This window comes from Leptonotus elevatus, chromosome 14 (assembly GCF_054856555.1).
Source record: "Leptonotus elevatus isolate MCC_2025b chromosome 14, RoL_Lele_1.0, whole genome shotgun sequence".
Classification (NCBI taxonomy): Eukaryota; Metazoa; Chordata; class Actinopteri; order Syngnathiformes; family Syngnathidae; genus Leptonotus; species Leptonotus elevatus.
In genome coordinates this window covers 13,186,841-13,208,743 of record NC_141252.1, presented here as the reverse complement: position 1 = coordinate 13,208,743, position 21,903 = coordinate 13,186,841, and the positions used below count along the sequence as shown (strand labels likewise).

Genomic DNA, 21,903 nt, shown 5'->3' with positions numbered 1-21,903 from the left:
TGGAATTCAATATTGATACGCTATGTTCAGTTTTTATGCGAAACAAAATTTTTTAAGCACACTGTATTAGGGCATTGACGCTGACAAGCCTGCTTGCACAATATAATGAGATTCAGATGATAGGAATTGCATAAATCTAATCTTGCTTTATGGGGCTAGTTTTGAATAATATAACAAGATGTTGTATTATTGTTGCTGTAGTCTGGAGTAAAATTGCACTGAGAGCTGAGTTTCATATTTTGACACACTCATGGCTAAATGAGGCAACCAAAATATTTAAAACAGAAACGGCTCCACATTCATCAGATTAGTGTAAAATGAATACCTCTGTGACTGCGTAAATCAAATGAAATATTGTAACAGCTGAACTGATACAGCTTTCGTATTGGATTTGACTAGATATTGCAAATGTACCAAATTTGCCCTCAATTGGTGTATTTGAAATATGATGTAAATTGAAAATAGTAGGGATGACTGAGAACTGATACCAAGTACACGATATCAGCTGGTATGGTATCCTAATCCGTTATTGATATCGGATATCGGTCCAATATCAGCCCTCCCCCAAAAAACCAGCATCAGATGATAAAGGTCAACATCCAAAATCTCAGATGTTAGCACCCATCCAGACTCCGCTTTATTAGTGTTATTTCTCAGGGTCCTTTCATTTATTTTGTACTTGGCTGGCGTTGGACCGAAACCTTGTACCCCCAAAATTCTTTGTCGATTCAGGAGACCTAAAAAATGTCGTTTGTTCAACCATTAACATTGCAATCCTTAAAGGAAGTAAGCCATTATCAACACTGTAGATTGATAAATAATTTGTAAAAACAACACCAGATTTTTGAAAATTTACCAATTGCAGCGATTTATTTTGTTCAAGTGCAGTCCATTCTCATGTTTGAGGTTGAATTTATGTAACTCAAATGTTTGGAATATGGGTAATAAATAAATCGGGTATCATTTTTTTGTATTGGCTTGATATCGGTATCGGACAGTAATGTAGGTTGCAATATCGGTATCGTGAGTGAAAAAGTTGTATTGATACGCATATCAGCTGGCCTCTTGGTGGATGTTTTACGATTACGGATTTGAAATGAGAAGAATAGATGTTTGCCATTAAATTCATGCAATCTTAATTTCTATTTTTCAAATACATAGGTCTTTCTTTAAAATTGTCTTTCATTGTTTTTCTGTGGGAAATTGTATCTATCAAAAGTACTAATGGCATCGGTACTTGGTAACGGTAAACGAAAGCGATATCGAACATCCCTAGGAAATCCAACAGATTGGTGTTCTTTGCATGTACACATGCATACAATTTCCCCAATAGGCGCGAGTGAGTTTACATTTCATCGAGATGAATAAATGTGCACACGCATGTTAACTGCAAAAGACGGAACAACAGAGCTTGACAAGTGCTCTGGGTCTTTATATGGAATGTTAAAGTCAGCAAAAGCTTATCTCGCCGGCTTTCGATTTCCCTGAGTCTGTCTTCCGTGGATCGGTGTGTCTTTGTGTTCCTGCACTCATTCCTGGCAGACAGATCATCTCTTTTGAGAGCACGAGGGGTCTCTATGGCTGCTCTGAATGCCTTTAAATAATTCAAAAAGCCCTTACTACCATCATCAGCAGAAGAAAAGACAGGGATTTGGAGCGAAAAGAAGTGTAGCGGATGTGATGGAGGTGCATGTGTCAGTAAAAACAATTGAGAGTGGGGAGGAAAGAAAGAGCAGAGAGCAGTTTTGTTGCTGCCATGTCACGGTGCAATTTGAGGGCCAAATGAGAGGTCGGAAGTCACTACGTTTTTTTTAAACAATATTATGTTCTATGCAACGCTGCTAGTCTAAACACGGAATTCTGATCAATAATGCATAGGGCTTCTGGATTATGGAAAAAATAACGATCGCGATTATTTTTGCATTAACTCATTCACTGCCATCGACGGCTATAGACGTCAAAAATTAATTTAACTATTTCCATTAGTTTGACATTTATGAATACCAAGATTGTTTTTATTGTATTAGAACAGATATAAAATTTGTGAGTTACCTAGTGCAGTCATGCGATTAATTCCGATTAAAAATTGTAATCGCCTGAAACCCCTAATTTTTAATAATCTTTTCAAAAAAAAAATTTTTTTTTTAAAGAAAAGATTATTTCAAATTAGGGGCATCAGGCGATTAAAATTTGTAATCGTAATTAATTGCATGACTTCACACACTCACTCACAATTAATCACAATATCTGTTCTAAATGTACCCAAAACAATTCTAGGCTTTCATAAATGGATTTTTTTTTTTTTAACTAGTAGAAATAGTTTTACATTTTTGATGTCTATTGGTGTCAATGACAGTGAATGAGTTAATCAAAATCACAATTATTCTACCGATTATTTATTTTTTGGTACAAAACAAGAAAACGTTTAAGCATTTAAGAATATTAAGACCAATTTCAAAAAATAGAAACACTATAATTATGTAAGTTCCTTTTGGACTAAACAGAATTTATAAGAATATAAATATAATATATAAATATAAATGCCCGCGAAATCCTGGAGGGACTGGCTAAGACTGTCAAATTACCAATAGATGACATATGTGCCACAAATCACCATATATCCAGTATTTATTTTATTTGTATTATTATTCTGATTGCTGTAGCAACTGGCAGTGGTAGAACAAACATCACCACTCCAAATGTAATGAATTATTATTATTATCATCTCTTGTCTCACAGTCTTTGCTGCAGTTCCTTTTATGCATCAGCCGGGTGCAAACCATGCACCGAGGGCGTCAGTCACTCAAGTCAATTATTCTGTTCGTATACTAAGCACCTTTCTGAGGATTTGCGCAGATCCCAGCATGCAGATCTTTTGAATCTCTGTCATAGTAGCTCTCTCTGATACTCTCGTGATGTTTTCTAGCACACACCTTTCTTTCTATCTGTCGGGACAGTCACGTCAATCAGTTTGCAGGTGGAATTCACTGGATCTTTAGCGATGATGTCTGGCCTGTTCGCTGTTATTGTTCTATCAGTATTGACTGGCATGTCCCACATGATGGTGATGTTGTTATCTTTATTATGCATCACTGTCTCTGGCTCGTGTTTGTACCATTTTTCTGTAATCTCGATATCACGGTCTTGACAGATGCACCAATGGAGATATGCTGCAGCATTATTGTGCCTGGACATGTACTCCGTTTTGGCTAGTACCTCACATCCAGGTAGAATATGGTCCATATGCTGATTATTATTATTATTACTATTATTATTATTATTATTATTATTATTATATGATATGTCATATTATGGGGTGAGGCATTTGTGTGACATAAATACTCACAAAAATAAATGAAAACACCCTATATAGCCTGGATTACATTTTAATTTCTTATATAAAAAAAATAAAATAAAAAATAATAATAATATAAATCCAAATAGTTCGATATAAAACAATTTTTAGTAACAAGTTACTTTTATTATGAAGTAATTCAATTACTAATTCAGCTACTTTTTGAAGCAAGTAATGAGTAACTATAACTAACTAAATAAATACTCACAAAAATAAATGAAAACACCCTATATAGCCTGGATTAAATTTAAATTTCTTGTATAAAAAATTAATAAATAAATAAATAATAATAATAATAATAATAATAATCCAAATAGTTCGATATAAAACAATTTTTAGTAGTCAAAGTAGTTACTTTGCCTGCTAATGAGTTACTTTTATTATGAAGTAATTCAATTACTAACTCAGCTACTTTTTGAAGCAAGTAATGAGTAACTATAACTAACTAAATAAATACTCACAAAAATAAATGAAAACACCCTATATGGCCTGGATTAAATTAAAATTTCTTGTATAAAAAATAAATAAAATAAAAAATAAATAATAATAATAATCCAAATAGTTAGATATAAAACAATTTTTAGTAGTCAAAGTAGTTACTTTGGCTGCAAATGAGTTACTTTTATTATGAAGTAATTAAATTACTAACTCAGCTACTTTTTGAAGCAAGTAATGAGTAACTATAACAAATTACTTTTAAAAAGTAACGCTCCCAACACTGGCCCTGAACAACTGTGATGTCATTTTCAGTCGACAGCAAGTGACAAAATGGCCGCCCCCTGAGATGGATAAAAACAGGTTGATTTTGCTGCTTAATTCATATTGCACAAACGCAATATTAATTGGAATGCTGTGTTTAGACCTTATCATTTTTGGGTTGACTTCCCCTTTAAGTAAAAGAATCGTGTGTGACTTCTTGTGTGTCCAAGGGGGTGTGGGTGTGTGTGTGTGTGTGTGTGCCGAACCCTCGAGTTGAGCTCAGGCTGCCGAAACACCAGCGACAGAGAGGTGGCGGCCAAAACAAAGCGGGGGAAACATTCGGAATGGCAAATGTTAATTAAATCATTAAATATGGTGCAAAAACAAGAGAGAAACAACAACCCGGTGTGCTGAGGCAACATGTGTGGATGAGAAGTTATTAGGTGCGCAAGAGCAAACCAAAGAGGATAAAAGTGAGGACAATAAGAAACGTAAATAGAATTTCTGTTACCTTTGGCTTGTGAGTGTCGTTGGCCGGGCCGTTGTCATCTTTTACATCTGCTTTCATTTTCAATTCCGGGCTCGGGCTCATCATCCCGTCCCCAGACATTCCGATGGCTCCTTCACAAGAGTACGATGAAAACATTTAATGACAGAATGACCGAAAAATGTAAAGATTCCTCAAATAAATGATTATTATTTTTTTTTTTTACCATGGTCGCTCAACGCTCTCTCAAGGGATTTGCTGCCGCCGCTGCTGTTTTTGTGTGATTCATTCATTTCTGAAACAAATGGTAGTTCCTTTGTGAGGTGTGAAAGCTTCAGGATAATGGCTTGTATGACGTCACAGACATTCGCCTTTCATCGTATTGACATGTTGTCCCCCTCAAAAGCGTCGCTGGCAAAGTACGGCCGCGAGTTCTTCACGCGCGCAAGGAAGAAATATCCCCAAAAAGATGGCTGCTCAAAACAAAGCCGGTCGGTGCTGTCTTTTGATTTTGTTGGGAGGAATCCAAAATGTGAGTTTGCCTTCAAAGTGGCGCCACAATGGCAAGGGGGCGGGGTTTGCCTTCACATGATAGACAGTCCTCTCATTTCAAAGGCATTGGCATAACTGCCTTTGAGTTCAAGTTGAAGAGGCGCTAACATCATCAAGACTACATTTCATAGCGGGAGCCGTATAGTTCTTAAAAAACAAAAGAAAATCCTTGGACGCAAGGCTTTTCCTTCTGTGCTAACTGACTAATAGCTTTTCACTCTTCCTTGGGCAAAGCGCTGTGAAACCTTGGTACTCATTTCAAGTTCCTCAAATATCAAACATTCTAATATTTGGCTGTGAATAAAAGGGGCCTATTCATTCCATGCCCTCGGAGGTGCCTTCAACGGCAATGCAGCAAGGTGAAGGGCTGAAAGAAACTTTTGCGACATCAATATGTAGCCCGGTGGTAAATCCGGGTTTAGTATAAATACATTGACATCTCTGCTTTAGCTCATTCACTGCCATTGACGCCTATAGACGTCAAACATTCATTTGCACTATTTCTTATTTATTTATTTTATTTTATTTTCTTTTATTTTTTTTCCTTTTTTTCTATAAAGAGCTCAGTATTGTTCATTCGGAAATGTCATCATCATTGCTCTTTATTTTTTATTTTTATTTATTTTTTGCATTTGCACTATTTCTATTAGTTTAGCACTTTTTTCCCACTTTTGTTAACTAGAGTATGAAAACCTAGATTTTTTTGCACATTTAGAAGTCATGCGATTAAATACAATTACAAATTTAAATATCCTGAAGCCCCTAATTTTTTATATTTTCTTTTTTAATTTATTTATCGTGAGTTAACTAGTAAAGTCATGCGATTAATTACAGTTAAAAAAAATTATCACCTAATGTCCCAAACATTTTTTTCTTCTTTGAAAATAAAAGATTTAAAAAAGAAAAAATCAGCCGATTAAAATTTGTCATCGTAATTAATCCCTCTCTGATAAGAGATTTCTGTAAATTCAACATAAACACAACCGACATCTGGAAGGTTATCTTGACTGGCCTGACGTGCGGCAACACTTTTCATACCAATAAAGATTGCATTAGGAAGTAGGTCAGTGGAGCACACTGGGTCAGAACCCTTCAAAGTAAAGCTTGTCTCTTGGCATGACGATAACATTGATGTTAAATGGTGGAGGAGAGGGGGGAGTACATAGTTAAGTCCTGGCCACGTTTTGAATTAATGGGACGGGGGTGAGTACCGACAACAGTTATTAATATCGGATGGATACCTTTCCTTATTACAAGGTATCGGTACTATAGTACTATCGTCGCTTTAGCGACGGGACCGATATTGTGGCTATTTTACAATCAAGGAGCCAGAAATGTGAAATTAGAAGAATACAAAATTGCCAAAATAGGTCTTTCTTTAAAATTGGGTTACCAACGTAGTGTGCGCAGGCACCAGGTAGCCCCCAAGGACCACACAAGTAGCCTGCAAACTTGTTTGAACTCATTCACTGCCATTGACGTCAAAAAATCAATATTAATACTATTTCTATTAGTTTCACATTTTTTCTACTTTTGTTAACAAGAGTATGAAAACCTAGATTTTTTTTATTGTACATTTAGAACAGATATAAAATGTTGGGATTAATCGTGAGTTAACTATTGAAGTAATGCGATTAATTACAATAAAAAAACGTTATCGTCTGACGCCCCTAATTTTTTATAATCTTTTCTTTTCTTTTTTTTAATTAGGGGCATCAGGCGATTACATTTTTTAATTGTAATTAATCACATGACTTCACTAATTAACTCACGATTAATCACACATTTTATATCTGTTCTAAACGTACAATACATTTTGTTCTAGGTTTTCATACTCTTGTTAACAAAAGTGGAAAAAAAAGTGAAACTAAGAAATAGTTCAAATACATTTTTGACGTCTATAGCCGTCAATGGCAGTGAATGAGTTAAAGCTAACTAGTTGTCAGACATTGTTATTTCCTAGGAATGTTGTATAAGTCATCACTTGGAATTTTGAACATTGACAGAGACTTATTGAAATAAAGCGTTCTTGATTTCCATCTGATTGCTAGTTATTGTGAGAAATCATTAATCTGATCAGTTCCTTCACTTCACGTCACAATAAGCGGTTCAGAAAATGGATAGGTGGATGGACATTACGAGATAACCACCATATGAATCTCACGATGCGATAATCATCACCATATTAGAGGGAGGTTGGCAACATAAAAAACGCTCACAAAACAGCATAAAAAGTCATTATATTGTAAAAAACAAAAAACAAAAAAGGTCATACTGAAATAAAAAGCACACTATTGTTTTTTTGTACATAATAATAGGAGTGACGTTCCCCTTCATCTGGTCAGTAACACGGGTCTTTAACATAGGTGGCCAAAACATGCCTCATTAAAATTAAAAGGGTGCTGGAACTGCAGAAATGAAAACAACCTGAACTTTTGAATGTGATGTGCTGCTTTTAATATTGTGACATGACGGCGATGATATCGTGGAAATTTTAAAATCGCGATATCACAATATTGCCATTATCGTTACAACCCTAGTCTTTTTCTTGTCTTTTTTTCTTTCTAACTTCTAATTTCTAATCGAAGAGCGGCCACAAGAGGGCGGCCGATGCCGGCATCGGCTGCTGTCACATGTACCGATATCTTGAAGTAAGGCTGGGTGTTGGCCTGATACCGTAACATGGTATCGGTACTCACCCTTCTGAGCAAATGTGTGTAGAAATGTGTATCAAGCTGGTAGACCTTCACATTAATTAGTACCCAAGAAAATGCTCTCAGCTTCAACAAGGATGATGAGCTTTCTAATGCAGTGGTTCTCAACCCTGGTCCTCAAGTAACCCCTATCCAGCCTGTTTTCCATGTCTCCCACAAGCAACACATGGGTTTCAAATGATAATCTCATCTCTGCATAAAAGCCTGATAACGATCTTCAGCAATGTTTAGTCAAAATGTAAAAACTAATGAAAGTAGAGAATCGCTAACTAAATAGCATGAAAACAACAACACAATAGCTGAGTGTTGTAGTTTTCCCTTTGATCTTTTATAACGTCCATGACTGAGAACAAAGACGAGACAATACGCCCTCTGCCAGCTGGATTTCGCAATCCTACCTGAAGGCATCACATTGTAGGCCGGACCTTGTGCGTTGCCCATGGCTGAAATATTGTTGACTGCTGGCCGGCTGTAGGCGACTGCGGTTCTTGGCTGGGTGACACTCGCTCCATGATGGCTGCCCTGCCTAGACAAAAACAGGGCGAGATGATGATTTATTTGGACGCTTTTGCGAGAAAGTAGCTTCAAATGTTCAGCTATGATGGCAGACAACAGAGCAGATGTCACATGGTTGTATAGAAATGAGATTCGGCAAGCTGTTGTTGCAACTTTTGGACTTTTTTCTAAAAAAACAGTCGACAACATATCAGCGATCAAACAGTTCCTGCGTGAGATTGCAGACGGCTGATCTGCGCATAAGATCCGCTATCGTCTCCTCTGCAAATCATCTCCCCCCATCGCACAAGTCCTAATTTAACTAATTAAGGTGAGCTTTTGGAGAGGCTCATATTATTTGTTTCCATGGCAACGGAAAAAAATCTATTCCGCTCAATCGCCCCCTTTCAGCTTCCCTCGTCTCACGGCTCATCATGCAGTGTTGCAGGTGACATAAGAGGGGCTTATCTGCAACCTGCTGAATGCTAGCCCCGCCGATGCATGTGTGTGTGTGTGTGTGTGGTCTTGTTTTTGTCACATAGTGGGGCCAACATTCTGCGATTTCACAGAGTTGTGGGGCCCACCCGTCCATGGTCCATGTGGGGCCATTTTGCTGGGCCCCATAAGTTTAGACCTCTTTTTGAGGGTCAAGACTTGGTTTTAGAGTTTAGGTTCGAATTGGGTTATGGTTGAGGTTAGGGTAAGGAATAGGGGTAGGCAATCATTTTTGATGGTTGGGGTTAGGGGGAGAGGGCTAGGAAATGCATTATGTCAATGAGATGGCCCCACAAAGATAGTAAAACAAACCTGTGTGTGTGTGTGACAGTGTCTTTCATTTCATTACATGCTGGGCAGTCCAAAGCCACTGACATAAAAGTTGAAAGAGAATACTGTTTGCAACAATTTGGCCTATCTGGCTCTGAAACAAGATTATCTCCTGGACGAGCATATTCAAAGATGTAACATTAGGTGAGGACATGGCACAAAAAGGTCGAATACCGGGGGTGTCCAAACTTTTTTATTTTACGGACGCTTTGAAATGGTTTTGACTTTAATTTATTAAACACACTGAAATCAATAAAGCAAGCAGTTATATATTGTTGATATTTTCTAGAAGGGCTGGGTTGGAAAAAAAAATCGATATATTCATATCAAATCGATATTCCTTTTCAGAGCGCAATATTGATTCATAAAACCAGGAATTGATACTTTAAAATATGGCTCCCAAATGCAAATATGCCCTTCTGTTATTCTGAGTACCCCAAGAGGAGCCCAGTGTTCTTGCCTCTTTATTTACATAGTGCTGTGGTTGTAATCGATTTCAATTTTTTTTAGTTTTGATCAGGTCATGTTCAATAAAACATACATGATTAATGTAACTGCATTGGATTCAATTTTAAAGGTAAACATTCATATATATATATTTTTTTATACTAATGCACCAAGTAAGTTACTATTCGCAACATTGATACTTCTGAGAATGTCTTCCATATAAAAGTAAAATTGGTACTGCATGAAATCCTTACCTGAATCGAAAATGAATGTGAATCATGAATCGAATTGGGATCTTCTGAATCTAATCAAATCGATTTTAGAAATCTGAATGGCTACCCAGCCCTAATTTCTAGTTATTCTGAAAAACTGCCACAACAATTTTCTGTTAAGATGACAAGGAAAATTGTTTAAGGATTTTCAAGATTTTGGGGTGGCCTCGGCCCTGTATCACTCTAGACTAGAGCCACCCCTGCACTGAACAGCAAACGACAATAGACAATGTAAGAACACCAGCAGAGGTTTTATGATTTTTTTTTTGTCGACAAGAGCAAAAATTCTATTTGGGTTTGAGCTATTCAAATCATTTCTCACTGGCATCAGTCTCTGTTTCATACACGGGGTAATGCCTCATGTTGGAACTGATACATTTAGCCTAAGAGGAGGGATTGGCATGGTAAACCTCCCTATAATCTCATCTCACAGATGTAATTAGTCATAGAGCACGGGTGATGATACATATGTAATCCCTCTATTGGGGGGGGGGGGGGGCAGAGGTATAGTGGGGGCCCTTGTGGAAAAGACACCAACTCGCACCAAAACCACGCTTATCTGGCCCCAATTCTCGATAATATGTGCTATATAAACACGCACAAGCCAACGCGCAGAAATGCACATTTTGATCTTTACACCTCTCACATTAAAAATGTTTTCTTTGCAGCCAAGTGCCTCGGAACTGCTTTTCCAGCCCTTCTTTCACCCACTCACAGCAATGGGAGACAAGGTCTCCTGTGAACGGTCAAACAATCAAATCAACAACAACAGCGCTTGCACGCTTTTGACTGTGCCGCTTTCCCATTATGACTAATTCATGTCATAAAAAAAGGCCATTAGCGAGCACTTGATGGAGGCAGCGCACAGTGTTTAATCACACTTAATATATGCATGCACAACTATCAGGGAGGGGGGAAAAAAGGAATTCATCTTGCTCTCAGGCACCTTTGCACCAATGAGGGGAAAATGGTTGACGCAGAGAGAGATGGAGTGAGGCTAGGAAAAAAAAAAAAAGGAGGCAGTGGCGATGCAAGAAAGAAGGCACACACAGTCGGTCCCACAAATGTGATGCCAGTAATGCGTTAATTAGTAACTCCAATTTCCAGTCAAGTAATCAGACTATTCTGATATCATTGTAAATCACTTTGATAAATATATTTGCGTCTGTCTGTAAGGAACATGAGTATTTGAGAGAGTGGCACTTTTTGGCAGCGCATGTAGTAACACTTGGCCGCCGGCAGGAGGCACCAGTGAGAAAGAATTGGTAATACTAGTGAATATTAAAATACAGAGAAACACCCGATTCCTAACACTATAGGACTCGAAAGTTAACAAAAGTAGATTTTTTTTTTAAACTAATAGAAATAGTTAAAATGATTTTTTGGACGTTTATAACCGTCAATGGCAGTGAATGAGTTAAAAGGACAAATCATTTAAAATACCATCATATTTTATGAACCTAAAAGTACTTTATATCGGTATCGGCGATATTGGCACTTGGTATCGCGCATCTCTAGTTTTATTGAACTTAGATCATTAGTTTATCTAAGGAACTACAAGCTTGCATCTTCCTTTCACAAAATGTGACCACAATATTGCCCCAAACATGTGAAGGACAACACAGGCCATTTTCACACCGTGGGCCAGTGCATGCGCGTGTGTCAATGAGTGTTGGAGCCTGTCCTTGTGTTGATGCGCAGGGGTGTGTGCTGTTGCCAAGGGATTGCCATGGTTACGAGGTGCCAGCCAACCATCAGACTCCACTTCTCTAGAAGCGGCGGCGCCTTGCATCCTTTCCGGGCGGTGACAGGCCGGGCCGAGGCCTCCCAGCGCTGCTAACTGGACGAGACAGCGCACGCACTGGGACCGCGAGGAGTGTGAAGATGGCAAGCCATCGATCCAGCGCTCTGTGTGTGTGGCGGAAAGTGTCAGAAAAGGAGCCAGACAAAGAAGGTTGCTGGATGGACCGGATCGGCTGGAGGCCATGAATTATATATGCAGCCAATCTGTTCTTAGGGCAAGCCGGACTGGCGGCGTCTAAAACACACACACACACACACACACACACAAATGGACCCCTCTGCACACCTGCACACGAATAAAAGCGGCTTTTAACATATTAACTCTTTGACTGCCATAAACGTTATAAAACGTTTAGCATAAACCTAGGGAAGGGCGCCGAGGACGTTAAAAGACGTCCCCTATGTTTTTTTTTTTTTTTTTCAAAAACGGGTGCAGGAAAGCCTTGGGCAGCTGTGCTGAAAGAATCAGGCTGATCTGATTAGTCAAAGACTCGTTTTGGCCCCTAGAGGGCAGCGATGACTCTCTTTGCACAAGGTTGGATGGGCCGCCCACCGTGGGCGTCAGTAGAAGACGTGAGGCGGAGCTAGAGTGTTGAGGAGACAATGGCTGATCCAAGCCACAATGGCTTGACCAAGCAACCGGTTACAAGCAGCTCAGCTTGAGCATTTTTTTCAAAGACGGAAAGCATCAATCAATACTAAAAAGCGCATTGATGTCAACGATGATGATGACAACGAGCTCTACGCCAAAGTTGGAAGCTTTGGCGTGACTGTTATGAACACGTAGTAAGCCTCACGGCTAAGCGCGGCTAGCGCGGCTAGCGCGGCTAGCGCTGCTAAGGCCGGAAAACGCGCACAATAGCCGGCCGGGTACTTCTACACAATCGGACATTCGATCGGGCGATGGAGAGTTGGCATCGACCAATGCAGATTGATGATGATGAAGAAGATGAAGCTCTACGCCAACGTGACTGTTATGAACACGTAGTAAGCCCCACCGGCAAAGCGCGGCTAGCGCGGCTAGCGCTGCTAAGGCCGGAAAACGCGGAGCTGCACAAGCGGACATTCGATCGGACAATGAAGAGTACCCCGAGTCCAATGCATATTCATCGGAGGAGCGGGTACAGTCTGATCACGGAGAAGACACTGTTTCTGGACTACGATGCCACCATGAATGGAGTGGATCAGAACATCTCCTACCAACCCGGTATAGCAACTGAAGGACACGGGGAAGCGAGACGTAACACCACCGTAACGTAACCGTAGCATGATCCTGATATTAGACTTGATGACACTGCAGTATATACTTGCTATTCCCCGGAAAAAAACGGCCGGCAAGAAAGTGGCGCACGCGAAGAGGCAATCTTGTGCAAATGCTGTTGCGTCTCCTTGCACGCAGGAGAGTGTTACAAAAAGAAAAACTGTCGTTGAAACATCCACATATTTGTAAATAGCACCACAGTTGCACACATTTGTAAATAGTTTGCCAAATTGTTGTCAAATTGTTACACTGTTGAATGTAAATAAACGTATTTTGCTATCAAAAAACACTTTTTCATTCTTGGTGGTAGTGTTTTATAGAAGTAAAGCACTATTTAGGTGTTTGTGGCATCATTCATGGACAAAAAGAAGTGTCAAATTCACTAGAATGCATGAAATAATATCGTTTCACTAAAAGCTTGATTTCTCCGTATTTTGGTCCAACACAGGCGAAATTGGGTCAAACTAACCATTTTCTATTGTTGATTACTAAAGAACGGAATAAGGTAGAAACAAACTCTTTTTTTCTGATGAAAGATGAAAGTCCAATCTTTCATTTGGTAGTACGTGTGTTTCCATAGTCCAAACAGAACATTTTCTGTGGACCTTGAAAATCAGTCAAAATGCTTAAATCGGCTGGCACTGGCGGCATCCCTTTTCTGAAAACGTCTGGCAGTCAAAGAGTTAAATCCCGAGAAAAGCTGCTCTTCTCTTCGCTCTATTCTGCTACACCCCCCCCCCCCCAAACATCAAACAACTCAGAATGGATGGAGGAGAAGCCATTTATTTGGCCCATCTAATGAAAACGCGGCGCTCCGCAAGCCTGCCAAGACTGCGAGCGACAAAGTGCCACAGGCTGCATCCCCATTCCTGACATTCAAGCACTGCTCTTATTTATTTAGGAAATTTACTTACTAAGGAGGTCAGAAATGAATTATTTGGCGAGGATTTGCCTGGGAGCACTTCTCTCCTTCTCTTCCTACATTTTTCTCTCTGCAATTTCCCTTTGATTTATAGCTTTTTTTTCTCTCTCTCTCTCTAAGCTTTGCTCTTCTTCTACTAAGTGCTTATTTTTTCGACAGCGGTCGTTCCTATAGCTCCAGGAACTTTTTGTTGAGTGTCACCGGCAGCGCTGGAAGTCATTTGGAAAGCCCATTCTGTCCTTAGATGATGCTGCCAAGAAAAGCTTATACCTTTTAATTCTTCCGGCTGCTCTTCTTTCCATAATTCCCCACCATCAATCCATAGCCCCTAAAAAAAAAAAAATTCTCGCAGCTTTTGGCTAAGCAAAATTGTACTTCCTCCATATCGGCAGAATGACATCATCAGAGTTATTTAAAAAAGGAACGAAAACAACTTGACTTTTGACTGGACTTGTTACTCTATCCATGTGCAATGTTAGGGATGTTCAATACCACTTTTTCAAACCGACACCAGTACGAGTCCTTAACTCTTGACTAGTGATCGATACCGCCAGCACTTTTGATACATAACATTTCCCCCCACATAACGACAGATAATTTGAAAGAAAAACCGATATATCCTTAACATGTAATTTTATTGAGTGCATAAATAAATGGTAATTTTTTTATTCTTCTAATTTCTGATTTGTAATTTTAATTGTAAAACAGCCACAAGAGGGCGCCTGATACCGGTATTAGCCGACGTCGCAAGTACGATACCTTGAAATAAGGCCGGGTATCGGTCAATACCAATACCTGGTATCGGTACTCGCCTCTCCCCAATTATTATGAATGATTGGGAAAAGTAACTATTGTGTAATAAAGTAATCTATTAGAGATAGACTGATGTTTTTTTTTAGGGCCGATACCAATTTTTAATAGTCCTCCTTCATTACTACCGATAATGGATATTTGGAGCCGATATTCATTTCAATGTAAGGAACAATTCTAGCAAAACATTCAAGGACCTCCCAGGGTCATAGCTAGTAAAACGTAAATAGCTCCATATTGTTTGCTACAATAAATAAAGTTTTCCAACATTTCTAAATATCTGAAATGTTACATTTTTACTTATCTTAATTTTTTATTTCAAACAAAAACAGAAAGTGCAGAATTCCCAGATTCAGCATAATCTCTTTTAAAGTTAACTGAAAAATTAAATTAATTGTTCCCTGGAGTTAACATAGTTTTAAATGTATCTATTTTCGGCAGTACGATTCTTCAAAAAAGCTGATGCTGATATTTGTCAAAATACTAAATAGCGATCCCGATAATCGGCCCGACCGATAATCGTCTATCCTGATAAACTACCATTCCCAAACGACAGTTTGACATTCCTTCCATATACTAATACGGAAAGGAATATAAGCTAATATAATAGAATATAATGGAAGATGAAAACAAAGGGGATTTTAGCATGTCATTTCAGTAATCATAAAAAAAAAAAAAAAGCATTTTAGTTCGTTATGGAATTTTTTTTCTTTTTTTCAATTTTAGTTTGAGTTATTTTGTTCGTTTTCCTGAACTATAATAACTTTGACACACACACTTGTCTTTGTATCATCGTGGGAACATTTCATTGACATAATGCATTGCCTACCCCTCTTCCTTACCCTAACCTCAACCATAACCCAATTCAAACCGAAACTCTAAAACCAAGTCTTGACCTTCAAAAAGAGGTCTGAACTTGTGGGGACCCCACAATTTGAAGTTGGTCCCCACAATGGTAGTTAAACCTGGAAAAAGGTGTGTATGGGCCCCACAATGTAGCAAAGACAAAAGCACACACAAACCCCTCACCAATAGTTTTTGCTGAATATTTTTGCTGGATATCTATGTAAAGAGGCTAGGGTCAAATGTCAGCGGTACAAAATTAGGATCCCTGAGAGTTACAAAACAAGGACAAGGACAACGATGCACTTTTTTCCCCCCTCGCTCTCTTTTGCTATAACGAAGGTAGCATGCAGCTGTGCAGTTCACGCCGGGTCGATGCATCAAAGTAGGAAAGCCGCCATGTGCAACGACTAACAACTTGTTTCTCAGACGGGGAGGAACTAAGTGTGAACGTTTCGGAATGTTGCGCTGAGATCCGGAGAGCAAACGGGGCACTGGAGCCTTTAACTGCAGGTTTTCCAAGGCCAATTTTCTCCTGATCTCCCTCAGATGATTTAAAGTGGGATCTGAGGGAGGAAAACATAACAAGGCGGCACTGGAAACAGCGGAGAACAAAAAGCAAATTGGGAGGAAGAAAGACGGAATGGGATAAAAGAGTCTGGGGCAGGATAACAGAGCAGAGAGCGAGAGGGTGATACAGTTGGGAGAGCTGGTTTTAAAAGAAGAAGAAGAAGAAGAGAGAAACAGGTGAGAGGGGAGGGAAAACACGAGCAGGCGGAATGATTGACAGCAGATCAGAACAACACTTCTGGCAAGCAGACCCAAGAGTTCCTTTTTTTAAAATGCTTCAGTTGTGTTTATAGGACGAAGATGTTGCAGAGGAAATAATATTCACTTTGCGTAATGAAGCTCCAAAGAAATGGGAACATATGAACTCACCCTTCTATTTACAGGTTATGGTGATTACAAAAGTTGACTTGGAATTTCAAGGCTCATTTTCTTACTATACAGTGGTACCTCGGAGTTTGAACACAATTCGTTTAAAGTCCGAATTGTTCAACCTCCGAAACATGTTTTCCCATAGGAAATAATGCAAATGCAATTAATCCGTTCCCAAGCTCCAAAAACAAAAAAATCCTATTTTAATTTCTATTTATGAAAAAAACATGTACACCTTATACATTATTTGAAACAATAAAAAATCCCTTACCTTTTTTGTCGTGGCATCAGTGGATGAAAAATGCTGTGTTAATGCATGCTTTAGTTCAGTGCTGAGTTGGTTTATTTTACATGGGGCATATTGTTAGACTACTAAGGGATCCTTGTGTGCTGTTTAGCGTCAGGCACATTGTTGGAACAGCTAAGGGGGGTCCTTGTGCAGTATTTACGGAAGTAGTCACAGTCGGCGTGATAATCTCCTTCCTAAATCCACTATGATTCGTAGCGCTGTGCGTTTTTCTTTTTTGCCACTGGAACTTCTGTCTTTATTTGGGCCCGTGATGAAGAAAATTGTCGTGGAAAAATCAAAATGCACTCGCGAATGTACGGAGAACCTGCGGGAGTATTGACCCGCTCTGACTGGAAATGAGCAGAGCTTCGTCTCCGCTACCGCAACGTGAGCATTTGGCATCGCTCGGCTTCACTCGGCTACCTGGTCAAGGTACGTTCAGCTTTGCTTGGGTGTTCAAACTCCGAGGCATTTTTTACTCCGATTTTTTTTGTTGTTGTACCGATTTGTACAAGTTCCGAGACATTGGAACTCCCAGGTTCTGCTATACACAACTTCCACCCATATGTTTTCTTTATCACCTGTCCTCTTAGGCCAGGTACACACATAAAGACAATCAAATGCTTTTGTCCTGATTTTACTCCTTCGCAACCAAGGAGATCAAACGTACGACTATTTTATGTCTTATAAGAATGCCCTACAAAGGGATGGGCGAGTACTGATACCAGGTATCGGTGTCGGGCCGATACCAGGACACATTTCACAGTATCGGTACTCGCGACGGGGATCAATACTGGTATTTAATTAGCTATGAAGTGCAGACAGATTTTTGTATATTATATCGTCATTAACTACTGCACTGCTATGAGACGAATGACGAACGGCGAACGTGAAACAGGAAATGGAAATACAGAGCAGCCTTCCAAATTAGAAGCATGGATTTCAAAACAAGATAATTAAACATCACACACTAAACAGCTTGAGGAATTCTTATAGATATGACTAAATTACTTTGAATTGAATTCTTTGCACTTCACCGTATTCCTTAAAAGGAAGTTGCACAAACACATATTTTGATTGAGACTTTTTTTCCTGGCCACTGGATTATTTTTTTTCATTTTATTTATCAATTTTTTGAAAACTGAAAAAATATAATTGCCATTCATTTCAAGCAATTTTAAGGAAATTTGCTATAGTTATGTCATATGTCATTTAAAAAAAATATTTAAAAATTGTATGTATCATAAGTACTAATGGTATCAACACTTGGTATCGGTGAATAGTGAAGGTTTGAGTATCGGTATCGGTCTAAAAAAATGATATTAAACATCCCTACTAATAACATTACAATTTGAAAAAAAAATCGGATTTTTACGCTAATTAAAACTAAAATTGCCATGCTGATTCCAAAATTGCAGTACATTTTTCTCTAGCACAAGAATTTTATTCCTCCACAGTTTACCCTTCAGATAAGCAAAACCACTGATTAGCTGTAGCAAGACTGTAGTAAGAAGAGTTGCAACGGCAGTAAATACAACCAAACATGCCGCATCTGCTGTTGTTTATTTATTTTCATTTTTTAACATGGCTTCCCAAGATGGCAGGAAGTATTTTCCAAAGCAAGACTTTTGTTGCCGACGCCGCCATCTTACAACGATTCCGAGAGAGCTCAGCTTTGGAGGACTGGATCCGATTTTCTGTCAGTTATCTTTTAAGGTTTCAAAAAACCCTTATGGGGTTGCAGGCGAGCTGGAATGTATTCCATCCAAATTTGGGACATATTAAGCCTACCCTCCTGATGCACCGTTTTCATAAACCAACTGGAGGAAACACAGACACCCGCCCTTCTTCTCTCAAGGTGGCCATGTTTGCACAAGTTCCCTCGGTTAGGTTCAGTAGGAGTTTACACCCCCACACATAGGATCCCGCAGCAGCCCCAGCATTGCAAACACTAAATATATATTCAGCCCTCATGGAAAAATAATATCCCTAAACTCGTATATTGTTATGGCATCAAAGCGCTTTGCAGTCGTGTGAAGGTGCTCGGCGGCTCCTCAGTCTCGAGTGTTTTTATTGCCAAACCTGTGGTTTACTTCTTCTTCTTTTTTTTTCTTTTTTTTATATGTCTCGACAGTGCAGCATTCAGGTTTTCGCACAAGCCATCATTTCTCTGTCTGCGAGAAATGACACTCGGTGTACAGTGTCTGCTATCAAAATGTCACACTTTTTACTAGTTTTGTGAAAATAGGGATCGTTGACAAATGGCCCATAGAAGTGTTGCATCACTGAGAATGAACTCTTTCGATCACAGCCACCCTTTACTGAAAGTGACGTAAGAGGGGAAATATTTGTCTTATTTTAGTAGTTGCGAAGTATTGGACTTTTCCTGCTAGACAGCAAACTAAAAAAGACATTAGTGACAGGAACAATACATTTTTCTTTTTAAATTCAGAGCTATTGGTATTTGGAACATGAAGCAACTTCATTGTAAATGACAACTAGATGACAGAAAAAAATGGTGACGCCATGCTAAATGCTAAGCTAAGATTGACATGGCTAGCGCGTTTAACAGCAGTGCTTGGTTGATCGATTACACTTTTCACCGCTTTCCTACAACCACTTTAAAGTGTAAGGTATCAAACTTTGAACAGCAAAATTGTAAGAAAATTAGTAAGTGTAACTGTGGAGTAAAAATCATACTCGCTAAACTGAACCAAAACCGGAAAGTGGACAAATATGGTTAGCAAATACAAATGTGGTTGTATCTTTTAATTCACTGATTCAGTAATTCATAAAGTTATTTGAGGTAAAAAAACAAAAACAAAAAAAAACTAACGGTTGAAAGAAGTGTGAAACATTGACTGACTGATTTGTGTTGAGTTAATTTTCTGCCACTAGGTAGCATTTGTGTTTCATGTTGGACGTTAGTGACAGGAACAATACGTTTTTCTTTTCATATTCACAGCTATTGGTATTTGGAACATGAATCAACTCGTGGACTCCAGGTCATTTTGTTCATTGTAAATTACAACGCGATGATGGAAAAAATGGTGACGCCATGCTAAATGCTAAGCTAACCTAAGATTGACACGGCTAGCGCGTTTAACACCACAATTAAGTGCTTGGGTGATCGGTGACACAGCAAAATTATAAGAAAAATAGTCGGTGTTTGGACTGTGGAGTAAAAATCATACTCGCTAAACTGAACCGAAACCAGAAATGAATACATTTCCATCAAGCTGTATGTCAGCCAGGAGTCGAGACCCATATGCTTTAAAATAGATATTCATAATTTATCAGTAATGTTATTTGTATGATTTCAGTCCTGAGCTTTGACTTGAATTTTGAGTGATGAATCTCGTGGAGTAAATGCTGTTACAGGCCTAATTCCTTTCTTTGGCATTGGTGAAGTGGAATTTTCAAAGGAGCTCAGCATATTGCTCTAACTTTTCCATTCAGTCCTTGAGCTATCAGTTGGAGACAACCCATAAAGTGTTTTGCTTTCTTTGACAGTATCACTTTTAGGACCATTATGATCTCGTTAGTTGCGGGTACCTGCTGTGCGTTGCATTGATTGAGCCTGGCATGGTGGCTGCTGTTGCCTCCTGCATCTTGCGGTTTGTAGGAGGGCCCATTCCCGGTCCCGCTGGCTGAGGCATGTTGGGGGAGCTGGGGGCCACGGTGGGATACCCCCTGTTGTGGTTTCCCGGTCCATGATTGCGTCCTGCGGGGATGGGTTGACCGGGGCCATGGCCGTGCACTGGGCTGCTTGCGTTCATGGCCAGGCTGTTGTTCATACCTGGGCCAGGGACGCTGTAGTTGGCACTTGTAGTCCCACTGTAGTTCCGCGAGTAGTTTCCTAGTGAAGACAGCGTGCAGTGGTCAGCTAATACATCGTCATGACTCATTTTAATGCACTGACCTTTAAATAAACACAACAAAAAAAGTCATTGAGACAGTGTCAACAATAAGGCTAAAAAACAGAAATAGCTATAACAATAACGCAAGTACGGTAACGATAACAATAACAACAGCCGAATAAGACTAATGAGTTATAGACTGTTTTTTGGTCGGGCTACCTTAGCTCCAAACAAGGGCTTCGCAATGGCAACACATTGGCTACTCCAGATGAGTCAGCGATGAGTCAGGATTCTGTCCCACTCTTCCTGTTGCTAACTTTCAATGTTAGCCAGAAGCTAACATTGAAAGTTAAAGGGCTATCGGCCCTGGTGGTTGATGTCAGCATATGCTAGCTAGGCTAGCCGGCTAAGAATGTTCGAAATGAGAGCTGGACAAGGCAGATGGTTTTGGTTTTGACCCCTTTCTTGTTTATTAGCTTTGACATCTAGCTCCGCAAATGTCCAAGCTTCAATTTGATATATGGCATGTTACCATTTATAGAATACATATTATTTGTAACTGAAGAACCAGATGTTAAGTTAAAACAGTTTAGCAAGGTAAATATAACTAGAAATTAGAAGTACTTATATTCAGTACCACTTTTTTTTCAGACCAATACCAGTACGAGTACTCAACTCGACTAGTCATTGATACTGATACCAAGTAGCAATACCACCAGTAGTTTTGATACTTAAAATTGTCCCCCAAAAAACAATGACAGATAATTTTAGAGAAAGACCTATATATCCCAATATAGAGTTTTCCTTAAAAATATTACAAAATGAATGGTCATTTTCTATTCTTCTCATTTCTAATTCATACCTGAAATAAAGTCTGGTATCAGCACGATACCGATACCTTATATTGGTCCTTGCCTACCCCTAATTAGAGGAATAGAACATTTCCATTAATTTCATGCACTTTTAAGAAAAATGCCTTATGGGTATATAAATAGGACTTTCTTTAAAATAATCTTCGTAGTTTTTTGGGCGGAAATTTTAGGTATCAAAAGTACTAGTGGTATCGATATCAGTGACTCCTCAAGAGTTGAGTACTCGTATTGGTATTGGTCTGAAAAAAATGTAGTGATTTTTTTGTAGTGAATTAAAAATTGTATATCTAACACTCATTTTTCAATATGTACTAGTGTTCTGATACCGTTTTTTGGCCCCCGATACCCAGTTTTGCAGTATCGGCCGATGCTGATACCATACCGATACCTAGAGTTTCTTTTTTCAACATGAAAAACCTGCCCTGCCATTAGTTCAGAGCATTCAAAGGCAATAGGTT

The 21,903-nt window shown here is 39.1% G+C and overlaps 1 protein-coding gene across 2 annotated transcripts in view; it reads right to left on the bottom strand.

The window, feature by feature from the left end:
- The window catches only part of arid1b (AT-rich interactive domain 1B), a 224,381-nt gene that overhangs the window by 18,948 nt on the left and 183,530 nt on the right, over positions 1–21,903 (bottom strand). For both annotated transcript variants that reach the window (XM_086094165.1, XM_086094166.1), the window contains exons 8-11: positions 20,269–20,572; positions 8,206–8,333; positions 4,768–4,836; positions 4,566–4,675 (exon numbers count right to left, since the gene is read on the bottom strand). In XM_086094165.1, coding sequence (XP_085950291.1) covers positions 4,566–4,675; positions 4,768–4,836; positions 8,206–8,333; positions 20,269–20,572 — 611 coding nt within the window. The remainder of the gene's footprint in view (positions 1–4,565; positions 4,676–4,767; positions 4,837–8,205; positions 8,334–20,268; positions 20,573–21,903) is intronic.